We start from the raw sequence: 14,129 nt of genomic DNA, 5'->3' as shown, positions 1-14,129 counted from the left end.
GATGTGTACATTTGGAAAAATACACATGGATTTTTATGTGGAAAGAAAAAAAGCTCACAATCTGATGTAGACTCGAGTTGGAATGAGCTTTGAAATGAAATTTGGAGAACTTCGGCAAGCTCAAATTGATTCATACGTTCCTAAGCCTTCATCGCTGCTGAGGATTATTGTAGTACTAGGATTCTAAGGCACAAAGTGTAAGAGCACTTTGGAATTCATAACATCTGTGAATGGCTCAGCTATAACTGAGAATTGATAATTTCAGGGACTCCATTGTGCCCAGTAAGAATCTGCAATATAACAACATATGTTATACAACCTATGCGAATGTTCATGGTAACACATATAGAACACAATATGGGGATATTTCTTCCACATAAGTAATTTTTGTTTTGTTTTGTAAAATCTGATTTCTGTTTTCAAGCAACACGAGGTAGTTTGGTAACTGTATGCTTCATTTTTTTTATATCATTATGGCAATATGAAAAGCCTTGTATGCTCCTGACACGACCGTATAGTCCTTACTTCCCTGACGTCAGTGGAAGCAAAGAATGTTCTTTCCTCCTGCACTCTTCACTGCCTGAACCACAGCAGAAGGATTAGGCATCTTGCAGGAAGGAAGAGGAGCACGGCAAGCAAACAGTGTGGATCCAAGCCCCTGATTGTTGACAGGATGCACTGCAATCTTGCACACATGTCAGTGGGGTCTAAGCAGGGCCGTCATCAAAGGTGGGCATGATGGGGCACCTGCTGAGGGCCCACACCCCAGCAGAGCCCCACTGACAAGACTTCCATGGAGTTGTTCCTCCTGTTCAGCATTGCAACCTGCATGTTCACCTGACCCTTGCTCTGGCCCAGAAAAACAATGGTGGTGAGACGGAGGAGCAGTAGATATCACTGCCTACTTGCTCACTGGCTTTCTGCGCATCAAGCAAGCAAGTGGTAGCAATGATGAGAGAGGAGATGAGGAGCAATAGTGGCTTCTGACAATAGGGATGAGGAAGTAGAGTCACTGAGAAAGGGAACCCATTGAGAGTGTCTTGCCCAAGGGTCCTCAAAAGCCTGGAGCTGGCACTTAGGGATGCCCATTGCTGGGAAATCTGGCCCTTTTCGGGCTTGCTGGAGTTCCATTATGTGCCCATCTGGGCTTGCATTTGTGACCCAAGCCATGAGTTTCCTCAAAACTCCAGAAACTTTGTGTACATTTTGTGTGTGTCAGCTGTAATTTGCGAAAGTAGAGATTTAGAATCATAGAATCATAGAATAGTAGGGTTGGAAGGGGCCTATAAGACAATTGAGTCCAGCCCCCTGCTCAATACAGGAATCCAGGTCAGAGCATCCCTGACAGATGGCTGTCCAGGCTCATCTTCAATGCCTCCAGTGTGGGAGAGCCCACCACTTCCCTAGGTCATTGGTTCCATTGTATTGCTCTAACAGCCAAGAAGTTTTTCCTGATGTTCAGCTGGAATCTGGCTTCCTGTAAGTTGAGGCCATTCTTCCGTGTCCTGCAGTCTGGGGTGATCGGGAAGTGATCCTGGCCTTCCTCTCTGTGACAACCTTTCAAGTACTTGAAGAGTGCTATCCTATCTCCCCTCAGTCTTCTCTTCTAAACATGCCCATTTCTTTCAGTCTCTCCTCATAGGGCTTTTTTTCCAGTCCCCTGATCATCTTTGTTGCCCTCCTCTGAACCCTCTCCAGCTTGTCTGCATCCTTCTTAAAGGAACTGGACACAGTACTCCAGATGAGGCCTAACCAGTGCTGAATAGAGGGGAACTACTACTTTCTGGGATTTGGAAGCTATGCTTCTGTTAATGCAGTCCAAAATAGCATTTGCCTTTTTTGCAGCCACATCACATTGTTGGCTCATATTCAGCTTGTGATCTACAACAATTCCAAGATCTTTCTCGCTTGTAGTGTTGTTGAGCCACGTATCCCCCATCTTCTAACTGTGCATTTGGTTTCTTTTTCCTAGGTGCAGAACTTGGCATTTATCCCTATTAAATAATTTGCATAATTTGTGGAAATTACAGGTGATCTTTGCATAATGTGTGCAAATTATGCATATTTGCACAAATTGCTGCCATAATTTGTGCAATTAAAAAACACTGGAAATCTGCTAGCTGGCCTGACTCACTGCAGGCTGAGTCAGGCCAGCTAGTGGTAGACAAACTGAAGTCTGGGGGGCTGAGCTAATGAAAGCTTGTCGAGCTACACACACACACACACACACCAGGCAGATTCCACCAACATCTCTACTGGCTCTGGGTTTAAGCAAAGTAACTGTGTGCAAGTTTTGAACAATGCTTTCTGACACAACGGGAAGAACAGTTCCTTTTGTGAATCAGGTGGATGCAGGCCTGGAGAAAAGTCCCTTCCTGTTCACATGTTTCATCTTGTCATGGACAGTTTGCCATGTGGGAAGACATCCATGGGATCTCTTACTGGAAGCCCTGACCTTATCATTAAACATGGCTAAAGCATTAAGTGAAGTACTCAAATTGCAAAATTGTCTGTTATAATGCAAAACACTGTTGCTCTGGAATATAAGGAAGGAAAATTACCAACTGTTTAAACAAATGTGTAATCCACTGTGAACAAGGAAAGTGGACTTACGTTTATTGTTATAGATTGGTCTACCACCAAGATCAATCACTTTGGCATGTCTTCTTTCACCAGCGAGATGCTCCAGTAGAAACCTGTCCAGCTCTTTGTAGGTGCTATGAAAGACATGACCCTGCTCTGCCTGCAGAGCAATTGCTCGTTCCAGCAAACTCAAGTTCTGTTTCGTTTTGTCCAAGTCAAATGACATTTCTGTGTTTTCTGACAGACACTCATCTTCCTCACTATCAGGAAAAGGATTCTGAATTCTATTGCTGAAAGATTCAACATGTGACTCCTGTGATTCTCGCAGACCTGTTTCCAAGTTACAAACAGTTTCAGAGTTTTCAAAATCCCCCTTTTCAGTTTTGACTCCTGACATTTTTAGGACATCTTGCTGATTACATCCTACAATATATTTTTCACTGACAGGAAGTTTTAAGCTCATCTCTTCAGAGAAATTTGAGGAGCTATCCCATTCATTGTCCAGAATTTCAGAACTACTTTCATTATCCTCAGAGGAACAGTACTGTGCATCAGAAACACCAATTCTGTCTCTTCTTACTGAAGAGTTAATCATGTAACATTCATCGACATTGTTATTCTCTATTTTTAAGGACTGGCTGCCACTGTCACTTAGTTTATCATTTTCTAGGGGAATTGGTGCATCTTTTGCTATTTTTTCAAAGTTAATTAAAGAAGTGGTCATTAGGTCCTGGTAGCCAGTGTAATTGTCCTTCTTTTGATGATCATTTTCTTGCACATCCAAATTAGGGGTACCTTTTGCTGGCATTATAATGCTGTCTTCTAGATAGAAAAAAAGAGAAAGGCACAAAATTAAAATAAATTACTTCTATTTTGGCCACAATCCACACACCACTTATTATAAATTAGTCCTATTCACATCAGTGAGAATACTCCTGTGTCAAGTGATCTGACATCACAGGCTTAGTCTAGATCAAGATCTGTTTTATGAACAATAGCAAGAATCATATTGAGAAAACACCCTTTGCAATAGAGAATACTTCAAAAATGGATTATACAGGGCCAATTCAAATGACCAAACATTTATGAATGTACAATGGATGCATGGCTCATCCACCATGTGCTCATCTCACATGTGAACCCACTGCAGTAAGTATGACTTCTGATGTGGCTTCAGTGCGTGCTCAAAGTATTATTCAACGGTTTCATCAGAGGGTTAATGTGTTCCTTGTGTCTCTTGCTGGCATGTTAATTTTAAACTTTACCAGAAAAGGACACTTTGTGCATAGTTTGCAATGCCACATATAACAAAATCCTTGGGTATTGGGGAGTTCAGTTCGGTTGTGAAGCCAATCCTAGTTTCATTGACATCAATGGGGACATGAGTTTAGAGTTCTCTCTTCACAAGTTTAGAAGTTTTACTGTGGTTTGAATAGATAGGCAAAATCAGTATGGCATTTGCAATGGTCAAACTGCTTATTCCTTCAGTATTATTGAAAAGCAGTCCTCACAATGGAGTAAGGCTATATTGAATCTAGCTGAACTTTCTGGTACTGGTAGTACCTTAGACTGAAGAAGAATATCCACACCACATAGCAGATCTACAGCTCCATCCATCCATCCATCCATCCCCTCCCTTCACCTACTCTGGATTACAGTCAACATGCAAGATAGAAGGATGGATGGCCAACAGTGCCAAAATGGCAATGCTGAAGAGTGGGGAAAGTACCTGCTGTTCATTGAGGGTGTGGTGTATTGACTTGTTGCTATGAAGCAATAAAGCCTTGATGAAAATACCCTTATTCTTAATCTTCTTTGACAATTTTCTTTCTTCTCCATATATTCCCTAGAGTTTTTACAAAATTGATACTGTGGGTCACTTTGGGTTAATGGAAGACCTGCGCTCTAAAAATTATAGGGTTGTATCCAACGGTGTCCATCCGTCCTCCAAATGGACACTGCTGACAGAACAGATCCCCTTTCCTCACTCCAGACCCCCCCACACACTCCTGAAATCTGCTCTAGAGGATTTGGAGACCCCCTGGAGCCCTTGGGGGGGGGATACAGGAGCCTACAGGGGAAGAGGAGATGGGAAAGGCCCATTGATGAGTGGATGTTGCCCACAGTAAACATATTCCAAGTAGCCACAGTAGTTACAGAACTAAAGAATACATCAGATGGCAAGTGAGAAATCAGATCTTTTTTTAATGAATAGATTTCTAGCTTCCTAAAAGACTACAAAATATATGCCTGTCCTGTATTAAGAAATATTTTTCTGTGAAATCATATCAGAAAATAGTTGTTAGTAGCGTCTACAGGAAAAGAGTCTCAAATGCTGCAAGACAATAAACCCTTTGTGTCTCATTTAATTTTTTTTTCTAAACATTTTTTTTTTCTGACAAGGACACTCCAAAATACATCTCCATCATCTTCCTTTCTGGTAATTATCTCCCTAAAATCAACACTGGTCTGCCAGGATCAAGTAAATATTACCATAGTAACTAAAAGCATTTTTGGATGAAGGGAAGAATTTAGCCACAACACTAGCCCCTTCAATAATGCTGATTATAGGGTGCATTCTTTTGTTGGGATGTATTCAACATAAACTGGAACGTTCCACATTTTACTTCCTAGAGGGAAAAAATGAGATAAACAAGCTTATAATAAAAGATAAGATGGTCCGGTTCTTTGCAGAATCCATGTCAGACCAACTCCGGGTTTAAATAATAAATTAAATATTATCTAAGAATGCAAATAAAGTTCTGTCTCAGCAACAGTGAGCTATTAAGAGAAAGTGTAAAGGGTTATCATAATTTCAAAGTATTATCAACTACCGAAAACAAATAAAAAGCATTTTCAGTGAATATGTCCAATTCATTGAACTATTCTCTCAATCCACTTAACTACCCACATGTGTACAATAATGATTTATAGACATTATACCTAATTATGCATATTTGGGCTGTGGTGGAGTGCCTAACAAAAGCTCTAGAAAGCAACAATTACCTCTGTTGCTTAGCTACATAGTTTAAAATATTCCTATTAAGTGCAGATTATTGTGGAAGGGAGGAGGAGGACACGAATGCTCATGTGCCACCACAATGCATTTCACTTTGCACTGTTAGCGTTTTGGGTCATTTCCAGTTTACATAATTGTTTGGTTCAACTGTTTGTTATACATTAAAAGAAAATATTTATTAATTCTTTCTTTTGCATTTTCTTCAGGAGATTGGGCCCCATACCAAACGACAGGGCCCTTTTCAAACTCTTTGCCATGCATTCTTTTCCTTGCTGCCTGACTTGAAACTTTAATTTTAGAAGTGCCACCATCACGGATTACTTTTTGAGTGGGCTGAAAGCAAAGGTTTGCGTGAGTTTCCAAGTGTGGGCAAATAAGATAACAACGATCCAGATTGTTGTTAATGGCTGTATTAATCCAGTACGGACAAATAAAAGGTTTGTGTTTGGCCTCTGTCTTCCACAGTTGATATCATCAACCCACAATGAATTGGGTACAAAAGACTTTTCTTTTTTTACTGGAAACCTCATGTTAATTAGAGGTATGTTTTTCAGCAAAATTGAAGTTGTGTTCTATATATTTTTCAGCATAAAATGTTCCACCGACAGTCAGCTGAATATATATATATATATATATATATATATATATATATATATATTGCTAGCACAAGGAAGCTCTGTTATAGAGAGAAAAAACCAACCATATATTATGAATACTAGTTTCCAGTGATGCAGATAGGTAATGTTAGACCCTGGACTTGTGGGGACCCCCTTTACAAGTCATGTGTGTAACTGCAGCTGTGAAGCACACAACACACTTTTCTATCTCCCCCACTCCCTCCGCCCACTCATGCTTCACATCTGCTTCTACATTCCTGATGTGGTAGCAGAGCGCAACCTGTTTGCCAAACTGATTTTGAGAACATTCTCTGAGCATGTGCACGTTTGCATTTTAAACTCACTGAAATCATAGCACCATCATGATTACAGGACAGCCTTTAGCCAGCACTCCTTATTAGGCTGGGCAGCCACCTTTCTAGGTGGGACAGTTTGGGGGGAGAGGCACAGAGCGCCAGCCAGTCCCCCCATCCCACTCACTGGCGGAGAAGATGTAAGGGCCAGGCCAGGGGAAGGGAAAGGCAGTGATCTTCCCCCGCACTCCTCCTCCTTGCAGAGTGTGTGTTAACTTACCTAATGGGCTATGTACAGGTAGGGATGTGCAGATTCCCTACTTGCTGGTCCAGGTGGGAATCTGCCCATGGGGGAAGCTTTTAGCACCCTTTTCTCATTAAAAAAAGTCAACAAAATGGCTGCTGCTCGCTGGATGGGGCCTGAGTGAGTGCAAGGAACATCCAGGAGGGTGCCTGTGGTGGGGAGCCTCCTCCCTTTCCTCCTGCCTGGTCAGCTGTCAAGGACAGCTGACAGGACAGCCAACTCTAAGCTGTTCCTGGCCACTTGCTGAGCTCCAGGGCACTCATCGACTGAGCCTATCGCATGAAAAAACAGAGACACAAATGGCATAGCGGATGCCATTTGCGGCCATTAAGCTGTTAGATTAACCTAAATGCAGCCGTAAATGGCTGCATTTAGGTAGGTTAATCTAACAGCTTTACGGCTGCAAATGGCATCCACTACACCATTTGCATCTAGAGTTAGCCCTCACTCAGCCCATGATACAGCATGGCATTGGCGGTTGGCCATATCGCCAGCGATGCGGTGCCGGGGGCTGGCTCCGTGGGATCGCCGTGGAGCGGAGCCAGCTCAGATAGATTCCGGAGGGAGGCAGAGGTAAGTGCTCCATCAGTGCCCTGGAGTTTGGCAAGCGGGGGCCGGGGGGCCAGGGGGCCAGGTGTGGGGGATGTTGCCGGCCTCCTGGACTACGTCAGGTGCTCACGACATCCCTAGTGACAACAACAATGCCAACGTTTATGGCTGTGGTGCTGAGACACCATGGATCACTGGTAGGTGCCAGTATAACATGCCTACTAGACTATGGATCCCTATGCAACATCATGGGAAAGCTTGTCATTTGGCTCCAAGTGTTGGCATTGCCTATTTATAGAACTGGCTGTGTGGCTCCCCCCCCCCCATGCAGTCATACTCAAAAGGTTTGGAATCATGAGACTGAGTTACAAATAAAGACATCAATCAGTTATGCACACCAGAAAAACTGGAAATCAGTTTGAGAGGCAGCCCAATTTAGGGATGTCAGAGAATTCCGCCACAGATCTCAGTGAGGCTGAATGCCAGTGCATTCGGCCCCCCGAAATCTGTGGCGGAACAAAGCCCTCCACCCCACCACCCCGCAAAAGGCACGTGAAATGGAGCACTTACCTGGTGCCGTTCGCGCTGCCTTGCGAATGGCGGCCACATCTGTGGCCGCCATTCTCTTCCCCATTTTTGCCGTGATAGGCTACAGAAATATTTACATAGCCTATCACAGCAAAAAAACAGGAATGCAAATGGCAGCCACTGTAGCCGCCGCCATTTGCGTCCGCAGGCTCCGCACACCTGCGAACGCACCCAGCCAGCAGCTCCGCGGAGTTGCCGCAGAGTGGAGCCGGCTGGGTTAGGATTTCGAGGGGAGGTGCGGAGTGCCTCCCCCACCGTGAATCACCCTCTTCAAAAAGGTAAGTGACTTTCACACATCCCTAGCCCAATTAGGGATGGGCAAACAAGCGATGTTTGAGATCACTGCAAATACAGCAGTGATCAAATAAGAAATTTGTGCCAATTTCCCCAAATTTCCCAATTTGCGCAATTTTCCTCCACAGACTAAAGCAGAGCTGATTCAGTCTGCAGGGGAAAATGGCCCAATCAAATTGGGAAAGTTGCACAAATTGAACACAAGCTGCTGTCAAGCAATTTGCAAACATTTTTGGCAGACATATGCTCATGTTCAGAGCTTCAGACGGTTCATGCTGTGCAAGCAAAAATGAAATTCTCATACATCCCTAAGCTCAATACTATAATTTGACCATAACATAGGAAGCTGCCTTATACTGAGCCAGACCATTGGTCCATCTGGCTCAGTATTGCCTATGCAGACTGGCAGTGGCTCTCCAGGGTTTCAGGCAGGAGTCTTTCCCAGCCCTACCTGGATATGCTGGATATTAAACCTGGGACTTTCAGCATGCAAAGCATGTGCTCCACCACTGAGCTACTGCCCTTCCTGAGATGCATCTCACCACAGATGCTGAGATGAAAGCCCTATTCATGTGTTACCTATGTGAAGGACTAAAGTGTGAAAAAGAGGGAGCAAGGCCACATTGCTGGCCCCATCCCTGACATCCCAGCTACACAGCTGCAGCCCTGATGAAGGTTGGAAGCGGGAGCCAGCTGTACTCATGGAACCTCCTGCACCATGGGACTGGGAGCCTTGATTGTCCAGTTCAGTGGAGGAACTTCCACAAGCACAGCCAGTCCTTTCTTCAGACCCTTGTCCAATGTGTGGAGGACCAGGAGGCCAGAGCTAGTCAGGCGTGCCATGTTGGGGGATGGGGCCCAGAGGCATGGGGTCCTGTACCTCCTCCACATGCTGGCCTCCATGTGGAGGGCTAATGTCTGAATGCTGTAATGCTATCCCCAGTTCTAAGGCCCAGGAGCAACTCCTAAGACTCCTAAGATGGGGACTAAAAGGGATGTCACTGGCCTCACCCCTGTCCTGCCTTGAATAAGCCTCTTGAGTGACTGTAGTTGGGAAGTACAGCACAGCCAAACACGGGGTATGGGAAGGTGTGATTTGCCCCCTGCCAGTACTCAAGACCTGTGTCCTTGACTGTGGCACCAGTATGCTGATGGAGCCCTGACCATGGATGCCCAGGTTTCGGTGGTTGCCAAGAATGTGTCTCCACAGCGGAGGCTGCTATGTCAACTGCACCTGTTCCTGGAAATGTCAGATATGGCCATGGCAACACACACCTTAGTGGCATCTTGTTTGGATTACTATAAAGTGCTCAATATAGGGCTGCCTTTCAAAAGTGTTTGGAAACATCAGCTGGTCCAGAATGCGGCAGCCAAACTACTGCCTGTGGTTGGTTCTAGGGAGCATGTGACTCCCATGTTAAAATAGGTGCACTGGTTACCAGTCCATTGCCAGGCACAATTCAACGTGCTAGTTATGACCTATGAAGCCCTACATGCCATGGGACTAGGCTATTTGAAAGATTGCATTCTCCCATATCTGCCAAGGTTTTAGGGGTCCTTCTCTCTGTCCCACCATTACTGGAAATACATTTTGCAGGAACCTGTGGGAGGGCTTTCTCGATTCTTGCCCTAGGCTGTGGAACTCCCTACCAAGAGAGGCTGAACTGAAGTACCTCCATCTCTGATGTCCTTCTGTTGGCAGGCAAAGACATTCTTAAAATCTTATTCCAAGATTCATTGGGTCTTTAAGCTGGCTTGCCAGTTTGCTGAAATAGGTTTTAAGTTTTAACTGGTGGGTGCTGTTTATTCCTTAACTTTATTGATGTGTTTTTAACTCATTTGTTTTTATGTTTTGTTTATAATTTTGTATTGCATCTTGCATTTTATTGTTAGCTGCCTTAAGCACTGCTTGTCATGGAAATGCAGGGTATACATTTAATAATTAAGAAGTAAATAAAAGCATAGAACAAGTGGAACTTTGATAGCAGGCACTAATGTAAAAGAGGCTTTTTAAAAAATTCCATGTGTGAGCTTTGTGCAGCTTAGCAGGCCAAATTGTTACTTTTGCAGATGTAAGTTTTCTTGGACTATGTGTACTAAAGAGTTTTCCTGAAATAAGATTAATTTACTTTACACCAAAAGTTTTATGAGGCTAGGAAATTCTGTACTCAGAAGGGGGTGGTGTAGGATGTAGGAGAGGGCCTTCTCTGCTGTGGCACCCCAGTTGTGGAATGCCCTCCCCTTGGAGGCCCGATTGGCATTGGTTTCATTTCAGCACCAAGTAAAAACATGGCTTTTTACCAAAGCCTTTGAGGGGTAAATGCATTCCCTAATGTTGCATACTGTTTTAACAGTTTTATTGTTTTAGATTTTATTTATTATATTTATATCCCACTTTTCTTCAATTGTAGAACTCAAGGTGTTTACATATGGTTCCCAGGTGGTCTCCCCTCCAAGCACTGACCAGACCCAGACCTGCTTAGCTTCAGCAAGGTGACTGCCTCATGTGCCTTCAGACCATTTTAACTGGTATTAGCTTGTTTAATGGTTTAATATGTTTTTAACTGTTTAAATTATTTACTGTTTTATACTGTTAAAATTGATTTTATCTGTACACTGCCCTGAGATATAGGGTGGGATACAAATGTTTGAAATAAATAAAATAAATTATGTATGAGGCTCTTGTCTTTAGATCAGGGGTGCAGAACCTCAGGCCTGGGGGCCAAATCCAGTCCTCTGGGGTTCCCATACAGCCATGCCCCCTTGCCCGGCCCCACTCCCTATCCCCTGACCACTGGTCATTTGGTGGTTTCCTGGCCTTCATGCATTTCCCCCCATTCTCAAAGGCTGAAATGCCTCTTCTAAGGCTTAGCTACTGGCAATAAGAGGTTTAAGCTAAAATATGCAGGTATTTTTGGCCCTACCTCATTTGTCTTCAGCCCCACTCACCACTGGAACCCAAGAGCTTCTCTGAAATGGAATTTGGCCCTTCAGCTGATGGTGGTTCAACACCCCAGCTTTAGGCCATCATTTGTATTTCTCAGTGTCAGCATTCATGTAAAGTCCAAATCGTTCTACATCCCATTTGATAGTGTCCACCCAGTGAGATGGTTCCCCCTACCCTTTCTTCCCTTGGGAGTATTAGGTTTACATTATTTTGGAGCCAGTTGTCCTTGATACCTTTTTGGAAAATGTTGCTATTGTCTTGCAGTTCTGTCTTATCCTCATTTTCCCCTTTGCCTTCGACACTGGGACTGTAGTGACGGGGTTTCATTAGCAGAGACTTTCTTTTGTTGACTGGAACGCCAAAAATCAGCTCTTCAGCTTTTCTCTTCTTAGCCATGGAGCTTTTGTAGGCACTGCATTTATGTAGACGTATTGATAGTGGAAAAAATGAACATGAAATACATTGCACAAGTCTATGTTTTGTTTTCAAGAAGAAAAGGAAGAAAAAAAGTTGGAGGGCTAATATAATTACAGTTCTCTAAACAGTTGGATCTTTCATAGAATCATAGAATAGTAGGATTGGAAGGGGTCTACAAGGCCATTGAGTCCAACCCCCTGCTCAGTGCAGGAATCCATGTCCATGCATCTCAGTGCAGGAATCATGCATGTGTATGTTTAGTTTTAGTTGGTGGGGGTAAAGAGCAGAACCCTGTCACACCATTTCTCTTTCGTTGGTACCAAAAGTCTGCATAATAAAAAAGAAACCTGAAACAATCTTTAATCCTGTGTAAAACACATGTTAATCTAAGCTCTGTTCAGGACTAGACTGTATCCACCCAGGAAGGGATAAGAAAAGATTTATAGTGGTTGGCTAATCCTTAGAAAGAGCTAATGTGAAAATTAAACTACCAGTTACATGTATTTTTGTTTGTTATGCTCAAATGGCTAAGGCTGAAGGATACCAGTCTGAGTGCTTTGTTCTGGTCATCATGCAGGGAAATGAATGGATGGGACTTCATGAATGGATAAATGAATGAAATGGGGCAGTTTCAGTTCAAAAGTATGTTTGGCCTATCATCTGCATCATAGAATCAAGAGTTGGAAAGGACCTTGGAGGTCTTCTAGTCCAACCCAATGCTCAATGCAGGCTCTGCAGTGCAGGATACAATTACAGCATCCCTGACAGATGGCTGGCCAGCTTCTGCTTAAATACCTCCGCTGAAGGAGAGCCCACGGACTCCTGAGGCAGTCTGTTACTGTCAGGAAGCTCTTATTTTGAAAGCCTTTCCAATTTTTGGCTGTAATATGCTTTTCTGAAATTTCCACCCCTTGGTTCTAGTCCTGTGTTCTGAAGCAACAGAGAATAAGTCTTGTGCAGGCTTAAACCATCTTCTGTGTAACAGACTTTCAGATATTTAAAAACCACTACCATGCCTCCCCTTAATCTTCTCTACTCCAGGCTAAACAGACCCAGCTCTTTCAACCATTCCTCTTGGTTTCCAGACCCCACCACACCATCTTGGTCAGCCTTCTCTGGACATGCTCCACTTTATTAACATCCTTCTTAAAATGCGGTGCCCAGAACTGGACATAGTAGTCCACGTGCAGCCTCACCAACACAGAGTGCTGAAGCAAAGCAGGTCAAAGCCTTGGTGGGAGGTGATCTGCGTTCCCTATATATAATTTCCAGAACACTGGAAATCTTGTTCGTTTTTAGTTTTCCTATGAAATAAGAACCCCAAATTGGCATACACCACTGACAGGGATGGCCCAAGGCATTTTCTGATTGATGCAGAGCAGCAAATGGTGCCCCCTAACTACCCAGGTCAAGGTGCATACTACCAAAGCCAGCCAGATTTTGGCATCTGATGCAGAAAATCCCACAGCACCTACCCCCATTGCTGGCAGTACACATTTAAACACACACACACACACACACACACACACACACAAAATAACAATTTGCTGCCCTTTCATAACACCCCAGATCTGCTGCCTGAGGTGAACATCCCCTTCTGCCTAATGGTAGGGCTGTCCATGGTTCCTGCATTATTAATAGAATGGTTGTAGAGCTGGTCCAGTGTGATCCACTGAACAGAGTTGTACTGGGACCTTGAATGAACACATACATCAGTGAATAGCCTTGGTATGTATACCTCAAAACATCTTTGTGACAATTAATAAGGTACCTTTTTAAAGCACTTGCAAATGATTATAGATCAATAATACTGAACCGTAGCTATACACATCTATTACATATGGAGACAGAATTTTCTTCTGTGCTAACCTGTTGGACTCTTTTATTTAAACTCATATGCCATTGCTTGCCTGTTTAAATGTGTCAGCCCTGGACTGTAGTATAACCATATGTTTCTGATCAATTTTCCAAATCATAGCACTAAAGATATAATATGGCACAATATTACAAGAAAACACCAGATACCAAACTGACATAACATAACTCTATAAATCACATCAGTCAGAGCTTCAGGCTAATAAAGCCAAATATTTTGAGCATAAAGGAGTGACTGCTAAAATGAGTGCCCCAATAAACTTTGAAATTTCCTATAGCATCCTTTCACAAGACCAAAGTGAGTATAGGTGAATAAAAAGGATCCTTGGATTCCATGAGACATGCCATTGTGGCCCAGGGCTCTTGAGATTATCAGAAGCCTCCACTCTACTGTTTTGTATATAGGTAAGAACACAGTCAGGGTTTGTAAGAATGACAGTCCATAGATAGTGTAAATAAGGGTGAGACTGCAAAGGAGGTGCTTCAGAGACTGGATAGATTCACTCAGCACAGGATAAAAGGGAGAGGAGGAGGATCATGTAAGCCACCTTGGGTTCCTTGCAAGAGGAAAAAAGGTGGGGTATAAATGCAATAAACAAATCCCTATTTGCCACATAGAACTGAGTCCACTTTGGTCTCTTGC

The 14,129-nt window shown here is 43.4% G+C and overlaps 1 protein-coding gene across 2 annotated transcripts in view; it reads right to left on the bottom strand.

Annotated features, from left to right (window-relative positions):
• ST18 (ST18 C2H2C-type zinc finger transcription factor) overlaps nucleotides 1-14,129 on the bottom strand; it is a 195,179-nt gene that overhangs the window by 83,499 nt on the left and 97,551 nt on the right. For both annotated transcript variants that reach the window (XM_084849571.1, XM_084849572.1), the window contains exons 4-5: nucleotides 11,428-11,606; nucleotides 2,614-3,405 (exon numbers count right to left, since the gene is read on the bottom strand). In XM_084849571.1, coding sequence (XP_084705697.1) covers nucleotides 2,614-3,405; nucleotides 11,428-11,606 — 971 coding nt within the window. The remainder of the gene's footprint in view (nucleotides 1-2,613; nucleotides 3,406-11,427; nucleotides 11,607-14,129) is intronic.

This window comes from Heloderma suspectum, chromosome 4 (assembly GCF_057233095.1).
Source record: "Heloderma suspectum isolate Gila_16-S chromosome 4, 16-S_ref, whole genome shotgun sequence".
NCBI classification, from domain to species: Eukaryota; Metazoa; Chordata; class Lepidosauria; order Squamata; family Helodermatidae; genus Heloderma; species Heloderma suspectum.
Note: the sequence above shows the minus strand (reverse complement) of the source record. Positions and strands in the feature narration are given on the sequence as shown.